General features: G+C 43.2%; 2 protein-coding genes across 2 annotated transcripts in view; one reads left to right on the top strand and one right to left on the bottom strand.

Moving 5' to 3' along the window:
• FAF1 (Fas associated factor 1) overlaps positions 1 to 835 on the bottom strand; it is a 305001-nt gene extending 304166 nt beyond the window's left edge. Inside the window, exon 1 of the mRNA XM_077823839.1 lies at positions 474 to 835. Within this exon, the coding sequence (XP_077679965.1) occupies positions 474 to 518 (45 nt within the window). The 5' untranslated portion in view covers positions 519 to 835. The remainder of the gene's footprint in view (positions 1 to 473) is intronic.
• Positions 836 to 7433: 6598 nt separating this feature from the next.
• On the top strand, positions 7434 to 13036 carry CDKN2C (cyclin dependent kinase inhibitor 2C). Its single transcript, XM_077825058.1, has 2 exons — positions 7434 to 7686; positions 11077 to 13036. The coding sequence occupies exons 1-2, from the start codon at positions 7558 to 7560 to the stop codon at positions 11455 to 11457; spliced, it is 510 nt and encodes a 169-aa protein (XP_077681184.1). The 5' UTR covers positions 7434 to 7557; the 3' UTR covers positions 11458 to 13036.
• The last annotated feature ends 952 nt before the right edge of the window (positions 13037 to 13988 follow it).

The following is a 13988-nucleotide window of genomic DNA, read 5'->3' as shown; positions in this document are numbered from 1 at the left end:
TCAAGCTATCACAGGTGGAGGCAGCCATGGTCCCAGTGCGCTTGATGTTTACTTTATGATGGAGATGAGCACCCATCTCCAGCACAGCAAGTGGCCTATTGACAGCTAAGAGGTTACACACAGTGACCACGGGGAGAAGAAATGAGTTTTGTATCTTCCAGGATTTTGCCTGGAGTGGGCGAGCGAGGCTATGGCTTGTCTGAAGGTTTGGGAAGGGGGGCAGGGATGAAGGTGCCTTTAGAAACGATCTGCGCGTGTTTCAAAGGCGGCTCAGGCTCACGCCGCGAGTTCGGAGAGCAGGGCAGGTTGACCAGGGTAAAACAAACGAGCGAACAGCTGAGGGGGGCGGGGGGCTCCACGCCCGCAGAGCCGAACCCCGGCACGAAGAGGGGGCGGCACAGAAATAAGGAGAAAGAGAAGCAGAGGGGCGAGGGGGACTGAGAGGCTGGGGAGGGGCGGGGGTTGAAACGTACCTGAAAATCTGCCAGGATCATTTCTCGGTCCATGTTGGACGCCATTGCAGCCGGCCGGGTCCCCGGCTCTTGTCTGCACTGTGCACCTGGAGCCTGCTGCTGCTGGGGACCGGGGCGGGGAGGCTAAGAGCTCATGGGAGCTCCGAGCCGAGACAATCCCCCTGCTGCTCCCCCGCTCCTGGGGCCGCTCCTCAGGCTCGCTCCGGCGTCGGAGAACGGGAGGGGTCCCCGGCGTGCGCCTGCGGGAAGGGGGGAGCTCGGCTCGGAAGGGGCAGGGGGGCAGCCAGCCCCTCCGAGCGGCGCCCTCCGCTGCCGTGCCACAGAGAGGAGGAGGCAGCGCTGCTTCCTCCCTGGCTCGCAAAGCGTCTGTCGCACATTTTGCCTGTCATTGAGGTCGCAAAGAGGCGCTTTGCGGCTGCCACGTGACCCTTCTGTCAAGCGCCGGCGAGGAGAAAAGCCGGAGGGGGGGGGGAAGGGAGCGGGGTTGTGTCTTTCCGGCAGCGCGCGGAGGCTGCGCCAAGCCCTGGCGCCGCTGCCGGGCCGGGGGAAGCGGGGCCCCCGGGCGCGGGCGTTGCGGGCGCGGCGCTCCGCGGGCCGGAGAACGCTGCGACGGTGGCCCGGCTCCGCGCCGCGCCGCTGGGAGGGGGTTGACTGCAAGGGGCTCTGGTTGCAAAACGCACACGGCAAAATCGTGCCGCGCCATGGGGCGTTTAGAACCGGCCTCAAAACCAGCCACGATCACAAAGGAGGGAGTCGCTCCCTGTAACCCAGGGAATAAAGCCTGGCAGGTCTAGGGGGCACTTGGCTCACGTTTAGGCCTTCCCTGAGGTCATGGTCGGCCTCGTTGCACAAGGAAACGTCGCCCTACAGTCCTGAGTCTCAGCATGCAGGGTTGGGGTAGCCCTGTGGGTGCCAGGCTTATAGCGAGAGAAGGGGGATGAGGTAATAGCTTTCCTTGGACTCGCTTCTGTAGGTGAGAGAGACAAGCTTCGGAGCCACACTGAGCTTGTCTTCAGCTCTAGGAAAGGTACTGATAGGGTGACCGCTAAATACAAGATGATACAGATAGTTCAGCGTCTGTTCAGTCTTGTACTGAGCTGTGACGCTCCGAGGACCTTTCCCAGACCTGAAGCTTGTCTCTCTCAGCTGGTCCAATAAAAGCTATTACCTCACCATCTTCTCTCTGTCTCAGTGTCATTTGAGGGTTAAAAGCCCCCTTTGAAGTAGCTCCCCCGGTTATGAATGACTGCTTTATTTTTCAATGAGAATTAATATCTTGATTTATTTTAACTTCATTAATTCTGCTTGGCATTTTGACACAGCTCTATATTAATGACGAATGTTATTTCACGTTTGAAACAATTGTTCATCGGTAGGGTGATTAGGGTATTTCTTTATACCTATTTTCTGGCAATCACCAGTTTGACCTGGATTACCTGTTCCCATCTAGCATGACAAAGACCTAGGTGTTTTTATGTTGTAAACTACTGTGTGTGCCTGAATTAAGGTGTAACTCAGTGGAGCTATGAATCACAGGATGAAACGTCAAATCATTATTGTCCCATTGAGGCCTAAGCCAGATACCATTTCTCCCTCCAAATACACTCCTACATAGAAATGCCTCTCTCAAAGAGAACACCCATAGAAGTGTTTTAGCTATATCTGTTGTGGTTATGATTAATGCAGCACTGAGATAGTTGTGCCTTTCTGTACCACAATATCTGGTTGCTTTGTATATAAACAGATTGTTACTGATAAACAAAACAGGTGCTTTCATTGTGACATATATAAATACAGTGATTCAGCTCCAAGCCAGATTAATTGTTCCTTAAACATAATTTCCTTTTCCTTTGACAGTACATGATTTTTTATACACTGGGCAAACAGTGACTTCCTTTTAATGAGAAAAAAAGAAAAGGGATGGCTAGGTGTGCAAGATTAATTTCTCAGTCCTTGTAAGTCCTCTCATATGGGAAACAACCAATTTGACATAGGTTTCATAGGTTTATGACCCAACAGATGTTAATATGCATAATAGCCCGCCCTTACTCTTAGGTTTCCCACAACAGCACTTTAGGTCTCAGCTCCATCACATATAATCACTAAACTTGTTTCATAATATTTATGCAAGTCCTAGTTTTCAACGTTCTTTGTTATTTGTCAATATATGTCCCCTAATGTTTTCCATCTCTCCTCTGGCTATATACACAGTTTGACTCTTTAACTGGCTAATTAATCCAATTTGTTTTATTTCACCCCCTGCATAATTTCTAGTTACTTCGCTGCCACCTAAGGTCAAACACAGAATCAGTCACACAGCCTTCCTAACATTACACGATGGACAAGATCTACATTACAACATATTTGCGATTCTAGATATTCTTTTCTATTTTAAGATACATAAAGTTAGTTCTTGAATGATTTTATTTTCGCGTTTGTAAGACGATATATACAAGCCTGTTCAGAATATATGGGCTTCCTGCTGATCATCAGAAAAATAATGGCAGGACTGATACTAAAAGGGAGGAGGGGGGAGGGGAAAATAGAGAAAGAATAAGTCACAATGGAAGCCATTAAAGAAAGGGAGGGTGATTTAGGGAAATAAACATTACATGCAAGTTACAAGCTGCAGACGAACATCGAAAAGTTTAATTGTATCTGTCTGCAGGTTAGACCATTTGCCCACAACAAAGCAGTAAGATAGCAGGAGATAGAATTATTAAGGCACATTGCTAGATGCTAATAAGAACTGTGATCTTTATGATGCCTTTGGTTTGTTTCATATGACTAGACAATCGTTTTAGAATGTCAAGGTGAACTATAACAATATCAAAGCCCTACTTGGGGTGGAAAGCAAAATATGTCATTCAAACTGGATATTCCACTTTGTCCTACTCCTGTTCCAATTCACGTTGACTGGTTTTGCAGTAGAGATTTACTACACCTTGTTAGTTTAATCCTTCTGGTTTAACTTTACAGAATGTATAGATGACACAGCTATTACTGTCACACTATCTCCTTTTTCCACTGCTTGACATTACGGACAAGTCTGTACTATACGCACTATGTGCTTCGATACCAGAGACCGTATATACTCAACTATAAACCAATCTACCCACATATTACTACAGAGTAACTATAATAAAGGCTGAAAGGCAAGTTTTGTAAATTGGATTAAAGCCAGCTATTTTCTGTCAGTAATTTAAAACTGTAGTTTAGTAAATAGCGCTGCAATATTACTCACGTCCATCAGCTGTAGTCAAAGGTTAGTTACCTGGTGCTTATCAAAGCAATATTTTAAGCGAAAAGTATCCATCTTAAGCTAAATAAGTAGCAGGATCGGGACCAAAATGATTAAGAAGATGAAAAATGCTAAACCTACGTTGCAGTCCAGATTACAATAATATAAATAACTTCGTTTATTCCCCTCACAACTCTTAAATACTCCCAAACTGGGTGTTTCCTATACATACTGGATAAATTATAAATGGTACTTGGAAGGTAGGGAAGTCAGGTGGGTACATGTTTGCAGTTCTCCCGTGTGATGTCCGATGATTATATCTGTCTGCAGAGGGTTTGGGGTGGTTGTTTTTGTTTTTGTTTTTACTGTTGTGTTGGACGCTGATACAGCTCTTTCTATTTTAAAAGATATGTCTCTTTGTAATTGTTAACAGTGATTAATTAAAAACAACGTGCTCCTTCCTACAGACATTTTAAAAGGACATAAAAGGCAGCAGGTGGTATGATGCTACTTTTCTGCCTGGTCAATTTAAGCTGAAAAAAAAAGAGAGGCCTTCAGTGTCTCAAAGTAAACTATTTTTGTGACGATGACCAGTCACTTCTGTGAGCTGAAATTATTAACAAAAGAAGGATTCTTCTTAAGTGTCGTATACAAAGATTAGTAAAAGAATATCGTATTTATGGGTCAATTTCTGCAATGACTTAACCTACATATCATTCAATTAAAGTTAATAGACTTGAACTAGGTGTAAGTTAGCGCAGAATGTATTTGCAAGCTACCTAATGAAACAGCCTCTCCTAAATAATATTGTAATATAATGCCTGTTTTCAGAAAAGCAGTGTTATTGAAAACATACATTTCTGGAATTAACTTTGAAGGTAGTTAAAATATCACACTTCTGCCTAGAAAACTGTTACTCCCTATTGTTACTTGTAACAGCTAGGTTTGTTATAACAGAATTTGTAAAAGTATGTGCTTTTTTCATCTTGTTTGCTTTGTGCATTTGACAACAATGTGAGGATAGTCAGTTTCACTATTTCCTGTGCTATTCACTGTATCAGCCCGTTCATCAGCTTCCCTTGTTGCTTGTGTCATTTTTTCACAAAACAGAGAAAAGAAAAACATTTTCAAAATAGGAAAATGTGGCTGTGAAGCCACAGAACTTTGCCAGGAGACTCAGATGCCTAAGCAGTACTTCTAAGTACTTTTAACTTGCTTTTTGACTGCCTACATTTCAAACCTTTAAAAACAAATTATATTTCTAGCATTAGGTATCTTAAATCAGGCCCCGCATTTGCGCTGCCTACGCATACAAAACTTCCATTGTTGTCAATGGGAGTTTTGCCTAGAAGTGAGTGCAGGATCGGCTCCTTTAATTATCTGGTATTGTTTCTAAACAGCTCCATTTAACATCTCATTGAGTTAGCCAGAGTGTGTATTAAAATGAACGCTTTGCTTACGCATGGAAAATAGATTGACAGAGTATTTATCAAAAGAACGTATTCGGTATACTTATATGGGAGTCCTGAATCTGATGCGAAGTACAGCATACTTTTCAGAGCGATGACCTGTGTGGAATTCAGGCTTCCAAGGCTCACTGATTTTGGAGCAATTCAGTATTTAAAACCGTTTACAATTCAAATGATTTTAGTCACCTCTGGCAATAAAATCCTCACTCCCTCTCATCGCTACTTCCTTCTCCTTTGACATACAAGTGGATCCCGCATTTCTTCCATTATAGCCATGTGTATTTTTCACTGAACATGGCAGTTTTCAGTTTTTCGAGGATGCTAGAGACAAGAGAAGCAAAGCTTTCTGCCCTGGATTATCGCTGTTCACAGTCAGAATCATCTGACATTGACCCTTTAGCCATGACCTTGTCTTTAGGGAGCAAGCCTTAGTGTGGGGACCTGGAAACTGCCTCCTTTCGGGATACTCGCTACACTCAGTTGGCCCGATGCTGCTCTCATTGACTTCAGGGGCAAGTCCCACATTTACTTGAATGAGAAAAAGGACCGGGCCCGGTGACCCTTCTATGGACTGCCCACTGGAAGGCTGCTTATGGACACGCACCTCTGTCCTTAACTAGTGCCCTGATATTACAGCAAGAGAGTGTGGCAGGAACAGCGTGGGGTGCCTGCCCACAGACACCTTTCCACAGCCCTGGGGTCCTAGGGATTGGCCCTGCAGCAGTGTCAAGGGGAATCTCCTCTTTAGGCCTCACCAGCGGCCCTCTTGCAAGGCAATCTGAGGGGTGGGGGGGTGGAGGGGGGTTGTTCTTCTGGGGCATGATTTTAACCTTGGATGCCACACGGGAACCAAGAGGCTAAGCGTGCAAACTGCCGCTCAGCGCGCTGCCCGGGGCTGCTGGGGCCTGCGAGGTGCGTGAAGGCGAAGGGGAGGGTGTGCGCCGACGCAGGCCTTCCTGCTCGCCTGGAGGCGGCAAAGCAACTCCGCCGGGCCTCCTTAAATCTCTGCCGTTACAAGGTGGGCGGGTATTTCAACTCAAAAAGCGCTCAAATTTTTTTTCTTTTCAAAAAAAGCTGATGAGGTTAAAACCGGGGAAGGGGAAGGAGAGAGGCAGAAACCGGCCGGGTGTCGGGGGGCGACAGAAGCCGCGATTGGCCGGGCAGCCGGCGGCGGGTCTGGCGGAGCCCGGCGAGGAGGAAAGTCGCGGCTGTCACTGCGGCGGCGGCGGCTTGGCAGGGCTGGGACGGTGGCACCGCCGGTTCGCGGCCGCGGCCGCCGCTGGGCTCAGGAGAGCCGGACCTGCGCTTCCCTGCTCCGGGGGCGGGGGAGGGGGGGTCGGGGTCACCTCGCAGCCCCGGAGACCCGCTGCCTCCTCCCGCCCCTGTTCCCGGCCCGCTCGCTGCGGGGAGCGAAAGAGGGACACCGCGATCCGAAGGGCCGGCGGAGCCCAGGGGGCCGAGCTGCGGCACGGCGAGCCCTAGGCGGGAAGGGCTCACCCCGCGGCTTGCAGCCGTGATGCCGCTGTGGACCTCGGAGATCGCCCCGGCCGGCGCGATGGAGCCGCCGCTGGGCTTCTCCTCCGGCCCCTGAGCCCTGGCGGAGGCGCTGGCACCGGCATGCAGCCGCCCTCGGACCGCCGCAGGACCCGGCGCCCTTCTGAATGCACCGAGCCACCATTGCTGGGGGCCGCCGAGCCTGCGCCTGGGGCGGCAGCCGCTGGGGACCCCGGGCGCCTTCTCCGCCGGGGCTCTGCGGGAAGATTCGCTGAAACCGAGACCCGTCCGGGTGAAGGCAGCTAGTGTGTGAGCTGTGCCGCGGATCAGCCTCCTGCTGTCTCCCCTTGGCTGGCTTTTTTTTTTTTTTCTTCTTCCTTTTTTGCATACTTGGCTTGGAATAAACGCAGCTGCCCGCGATGAAGGGGGGCACCCCAACCGATAGTGGATGCATGCGGCTTACGAAGAATTCTCGGCGAAGCTGTTCCTGCTGAGTCTCAAATCTCGACTTGAATAAGGGTGGGTTGTTTTCTTCTTCCGTCTGAGTTAGCCTCCTAGGTATGTGTATATATGTTATCTGTAACATATATAAGATATTATATATTAATATAGCTCCCCTTTAAAATGGCCCAAGTCCTTAATGTGAGTTACTCTACGTGTAGAAGCAAAGAAATATTCTTTCAAGTGGAGCTGCAGTTTTGCTGAATAATCACGTGTGAATTTAGGGGCGGGCTCTTGGCAAACAGTTTTTTACGAGTATTTACTACAAGGTCTACTCCAGAAGATTAACCATCCCAGTCCTTCTGTCAGTCTCCGATGTCATGCCTGGTTAAAAAAAACCCCAAACTCACCTTTTTTCGATCGTCAGTCACCCTAAAGAATGGCCGAGCCTTTGGGGAACGAGTTGGCGTCCGCAGCTGCAAGGGGGGACCTAGTGCAACTTACTAATTTGTTGCAAACGAATGTAAACGTCAATGCCCAAAATGGATTTGGGAGGACTGCGCTGCAGGTTGGTATCCAGAGAGAGAGAAAATATTTCATCACGGCTACCTACGTGACCCGCGTTGCAGAAAGACAAGGTTCTAAATAGGCGGGTGTAACAAAATTTCTGTATTTGTTTTAACCTAGTTGGTTGCCATATTTTATAACTTTAGTGGCTCTAACTCCCTAAAATGACGTACTTGAAATACAACTGGCCCAAAACCATTATTTTAAACCGGGATCATCCTCAATATCAAATAGATTGCGAGTTTCATCCAATTTTATTATTGGGGGAAGGGGAAGGAAGGCAAAGAAAAGGTTGGCGAGATGAAAAGAAACCATCCTAGCTGAGCACTGTTTCATAGAAGAATTGTAAACACATACGGATTATTATTTGAGGTTTTGTGTTGTTTTTTTAAAAAAAAACATAGGGTAGAAAAATACATTAATTTTCTCGAGTATTTATTCTGGAGTGGATGGTACTTTTCCTTGATAGGGTGTTTGTGACGAATGACCTTTCTGCATGTGGAAACATGCTGCCCTGGCACTGAGTACCTTTAGCGGTACAGCAACAGTTAGGCGAAGGAGTTAGAGTTCAGTCTGAATCACTTGCCTACCCATTCATAATTAAGGCTGAATAAAAATAGTATTTTCAAACCGGACACTAGTGGATGAACTCAAAAGATTTCACTTCGGAGGCCATACGATTGTACGTCCTAATTTTCAGTATTTAGATTTAGAGGCAGTAGTTGGAACCGATCCAACCGCTAAATATTGGAACCGATTAAAGTTTTTTCTCTTAAGATCATCAAAATGATGGCGAAAATGTTAGAATACAGATGAAAACGTGAAACTGGCTATTTTTAACTAGGGTGAAATTCTGTGGTTATTTATACTGTACACTGTGTAGGGAAATGTGAAACTAGAGTCATAGTTTTGTTTTGTTTAAGTTCACACTTTTAAAAACTTGTTTCTCTTTTCAAATACGAACTACTGTTCACTTCTGAAATGTTCTTTTCATGCACTGTGTTGTTTGCAACTGAAATCCAGACACTTACTGGGTCTTTGGCTTAAAATCAAAATGCAGGATCTGGAAAAGAGGAAATTCTTGTCTGAACACAATAATCATTCTTATTTTTCTGTTTCAGTTAAACGCAAGAACTATACGATTATCCTTGCACTATTTTTACTATTATCACATAGGCAGGGGATTGGGTGACACTGCAGACACCTTATAAGAGAATGAAAGACCTTGTATCGAAACCTCACACAGACTAACTTCTGTAGGAAATCAGGAAACGCTTTGCCAAATTTTTTATCCTTAAAATTAGGCTGAAAAATTCAGTTGCGCTGCAGTAAAATATAGGGCTTTACAAAAATAGCGATCAACAGACTTACACTGGGAAATATTTTACACCGTGGCATAGCACCCAGCTATCTTAAACATGAGCATACATCTGATCATATCTACTTTTATTGCAGCTTAATCATCACCGATTTAGTGAACCATAACACTAATCAAACCAGAGTTGTCTGTCTACTTATTTTCAGTATGCATAAACCTGAAACATGCTCTGGGTAGGTGACAGAGGTCAAGAATATTTTCAATCAACAGTCTCCAATGTGGTTCACTCGGTACTGAGCCGGCTGAAAGTGAAATTGTATTTTCGTGTGCAGTTATGCTAATTTAATCTACTTATAAATATTTTCCTCCGCACTTTTTCTTTTTGACGATGCGTACTCATGCAGGCCTCAGATATTGAGTTTCACCTCCTTCAGGTTTGTTCCACAGATCTCTCTTACCCCCCCCCCAAAACACCCCAGCCCCCAAATTACAATATCACTGATATTTGACGCCACAATTGTATCCTAAATCCGACGAGCATTACCTTTTGTATCACACTGAAGTTTTAGGGTGCGCAAGGAATCGAGGATGGGCTCCCCGAAAGAATAACAGATACGCCTAGGATTTACCAAACAATAAGAAAAAAGGGGGAAAAAAGAGGAGGATGCCCTCACTTATTTTCCAGAGATATAGCCGTACCTCTTATAATCTCTATCCAGAATTGAAAGGTATGGCAGGTAATGTAAAGGAAACATTCAGTTATCTCTTATCACAGATAACCTTTCCCCAATCCCAACCCTACCCTATCCTATAATAATATGTATTTTATATGTGCCGTTTTCACAAAGCCTAATACACATTTATTTTTCAATAACAGCAGACTTTCAACAACTGCCTTGTAGAATTTGTAATTTGTGGTGACATTAGTGTAACTGTAATCCTTGTTTATGCTAGTAAAAGAAAGCTTCTTTGCAAGATTTTCAAGATATCGGTTGAAAATTTCTAAAGAAGTAAAGAAGGTATTTTTCCCTTATCTGATGTTGATAATAAATTTGTCTCCTTGCTAGAGTAGTTGAATACTAGGTCTTGAAAAAACATAGACTGTAACATGGGAAAATTATAAACGATCTATGTTGTTTCATTCTTTTAAAGACTGAAGGGACAGAAGTTCTGGCGAACTTTGGGGTCAGGCCAAGCCACTCAAACCCCTAATCAGAGATGCCCGTGTGCTCAGTTATAATAGGTTAATGATGTGATCAGACAAGGTTAAAGAAATAAAGTTTTACTTAACAAAAAGAATCATTAGGAACACTGATCGCTCTTCTTAGGAGTGTTATTTTTAACAACATACACTGACAGATTGCTTAGACAGAAATTCTGAAGCTATGAGATAAAAATGTTTGTTTTACAAGAACTTATGTGAACTTTAGGTCATCTCTCTTAAGTTCTCCATTTTGGGCAGCACACAATGAAGCACAGATCTTGCAGAAAACGTTGAAGGATTATTTTCTTTATATATAGAACTACGGCACATTTATAAGGTCATACTGACATTTAATGACAAGAAAGAGACAATTTAAACACTTACTGGAGAGTTTATCCTACATTTTGTGTTACTGAAAGCATAAATATCAGAGCCTCAGAAAGTCATCCATCTTATACTTAATGAGTTTAAAGAAGTTAATTAAAGTTTCTCAATATTTATGGTAAATTAAACAGATTTATATATAGATTTTAGCAACGAAAAAGTTGAGATAGAAGGCAACATTATAAAAAAGCATGATAACCTCAGTATTCCACACTAGCTCATTTTGATATTAATCTCCTGTGAGATAGAAATATATTTCTCACTGAAAGAATAGAATTATTCGTAAATTTACTGTGGCTAGTGTAGAAATTGGAAAGTTAAGTTTACTCTTACATCAATTTTCTACCGGGGTTCCTCTGCATAGGTAAAATAGGTTTCCAACAGTGACAAAGCTCAAATAGAAAAATGAAGATTCTCAAACAAGTGAGTGAAACGAGTAGTTCTAATATTATTTGGAGTATTAAACTCTTATTTTTCCTCTTTAGGTGATGAAACTTGGAAATCCTGAAATTGCCAGGAGGTTGCTAATTACAGGTGCTAATCCTGATCTGAAAGACAGTACAGGGTTCGCTGTAATTCATGATGCAGCCAGAGCGGGTTTCCTGGACACGCTGCAGACTTTACTGGAGTTTAACGCTGATGTTAACATTGAGGATAATGACGGAAACCTGCCATTGCACTTGGCAGCTAGAGAAGGCCACCTCCCAGTAGTGGAATTCCTTATTAAGCATACAGCAAGCAAGGTGGAACATCAGAACAAGAAGGGAGACACTGCCTACGACTTGGCTAAGCTGTACAAGAGGAACGATGTAGTTAAACTAATGGAAGGCAGAAGTTTAAGGGCAGAAGCGGCAGACATGAATTAAATCAAACACGGACAACTTCTTAGTTGGACATCAAAGCGTATAGCCCTTGTTTTTAATAACATTTATTACAACTTATTTTCTTCTTCTTCTTCTTTAAATAATAAGTGCAAGTCTGGTGAAACTGAAAAGGTGTAGACTGTGTAGCAAATGAATATATTTACAAATCACACCAACAGCATTGCCCTGCACCTGCCATCCGCACAATGCTAGAAGAGACACAACATGGACACATGTTGATCGCTTTTGCTTAGTTCTTGCAGTGTATATTTGTACACTTTCTTCGTTTGTTTTAGGTCACTAATTCTAAACAAGCTATATGCTAAAATGCTTTATGTTTCTGACATTTACTTTTAAAAAATGTTTTACTGTGATATTTTTTCTCAAGATCATGCTTCACAATTTTAAGCACTGTCTCTGACAAAACAGGACATTAAAGGGTGTAGCCTGTGGTTCAGGCAACGCTTGAATTTAAAGGACGTTTGGCCTGTAAAGACAGCAGGATGGGGCCCTACAAGTGTCAGGAAATAGCTGCATTTGGACACTAATAAGAGCTTGTAGAACTAGGTAATTTGCTTTCTAGATTGAGATTATACTTTTCTTTTTCACTGTATTTAATCTTTCACAAATCTGCTTCTGAAATTGATTAACAGCAACAATGTAAGTGGCTTATTTGTTTGCCAGAGGTTAAAACAGCTAAGCTTGGTTGTTCTGTGCACGGAACAATACACTTTCCTAGTTTCAAAACAAGCAGCAGACAAAGGGTATAATAAGGCTGTGATACCAACAGAGAGATCCCAGTTTTCTGGTCACTCCACAATCGAAGAGAAGGTAGACTCTATCTAAGAAATATTTGCTTTCCACCAAACTTTTTATTTTAATTAATCATTTTACTTATGCTGCATCTCACAAAACGTGGATATTTGAATACAATGGAATTTAGAGGGAATCACGTTTGCTTCTCATAACATTATATTATCGCTTGCACGTGAAACACAACACAACCCTGAATATTTTAATTGACAATATTTTAATGTTTGAATATGGTTGGGAGCATTTCGGAGACCCACAGTCACGTACCGTCCGATGCTGCGCGGCGCTGAGCGCCTTCTGCCTCCATGAATGCAATGGGCGCTGACGATGCTCAGCACCTTGTCGGACTGAGTTTACTGTCAACATTTTATACCATGTTATAGGTGGTGTTAGTCGTTTGGCAGATCAGCAGGTTTAAGTGCTTTATTTTTAATATTCTAAACATTTTAACTGAATTAAAGAGATGGAATCAAATCAATGTAAAACGAACACATTTACAAATATCAACAAAATAGCATTGAAAGGGGGAATATACTTTAGTTAAGATTATTTTAATTTTTCAGCAAAGGTTTTACCCCCCAGAATCAATAACCATTGTTTGAAAACAAAAAATTTTTTTTCCAGAAACTGTTTATCACATGTTTACTATACACTCGCTGTCACATTGTTGTGTTCTTGATTAAAAACCTCTCTGACAGATGGAGCTGTGTGCATTCATTTTCAATGTTATAATTTTTGTTCATAAATAATTTGTAAATCAATCACCTAAATAGGATGGAGCATGTGGTGCACGTTTTATGAAAGAATCTACACAATAAATTACACGAAGATTACTAAAAGAAACATATTTTGAGTTATTAAAACCTTGGAGTGCAATTCACAATCCGATAGGGTTACATGGCCACAAACAAACCCGTGCTGGTCCTCACAGAATGGCCTTGTCACTTTGCCACTCAGCCTAAAACATTGCGTGATGTCCTCATTCTTTCCCCATCTTTACAACTAGGCATTCACATGCTTCATCGTTTCGCTATAAGGCTGAGTCTCCACTACGTTTTCTCACTTTCTCCCCCACACCCACAGGGAACCGTTCCCTAAATCCGAAGGCAAAGTTCATCTGTGGAGCTGTCTTGCTTCTATGCCATCTGCTAAGGTAGATCTCCCTCCTGAGGTCTACAAGCATCCAGTTTTAATTTAAACCGAACCGGTCTAATTAATGCCTTACTAAAAACAGCCTGGGCTCCAAAACTAACGCCCCTGGGTTCAAAAATAAGGGCATTCATTGCAAGGAATATGGCCGAGTTACAACGGACTTCAGACCCCTTTTTAGATGGAGGGTGTTTTCCAATGAGACCAAGCCCTAGCTAGCAATGTGTATAAATAATGTTGAAAAGCACTCCCCTGATTTAAAGTTCATTTTGTTTACTCTTTGACATTTCAATTGTAAACAGTTCTTTATTTCTCAGAAACAAGACTGGAAATTAAACTGCTCATTCTGATACTGCTAAAATACTATTATTTTCCTTTTTTACATCACCAAGTTTACAATAACTACAAAACGACTACTGGAAAGTAAAGATACATTTTTGCTACCATAATGCGCACCCTGTACAGTCTAGTTGGAGATAGCTTCTGACTTGGAGGAAGGGAGTTGTCAGTTTATCTTTTCTAAAAAAAACTCTAAAGTTTACTTAGCATAGACAAAAAAGAGCTCTACATTA

This window comes from Eretmochelys imbricata, chromosome 8, assembly GCF_965152235.1.
Source record: "Eretmochelys imbricata isolate rEreImb1 chromosome 8, rEreImb1.hap1, whole genome shotgun sequence".
Taxonomy (NCBI): domain Eukaryota; kingdom Metazoa; phylum Chordata; order Testudines; family Cheloniidae; genus Eretmochelys; species Eretmochelys imbricata.
This window is presented reverse-complemented; position numbering and strand designations above follow the sequence as displayed.

Bases quoted from the DNA above. Each gene is read 5' to 3' on its own strand.
- CDKN2C (XM_077825058.1), top strand. From the start codon at position 7,558: ATGGCCGAGCCTTTGGGGAACGAGTTGGCGTCCGCAGCTGCAAGGGGG. The intron at 7,687-11,076 runs GTTGGTATCCAG...TTTCCTCTTTAG, and splicing joins TTGGGAGGACTGCGCTGCAG to GTGATGAAACTTGGAAATCC.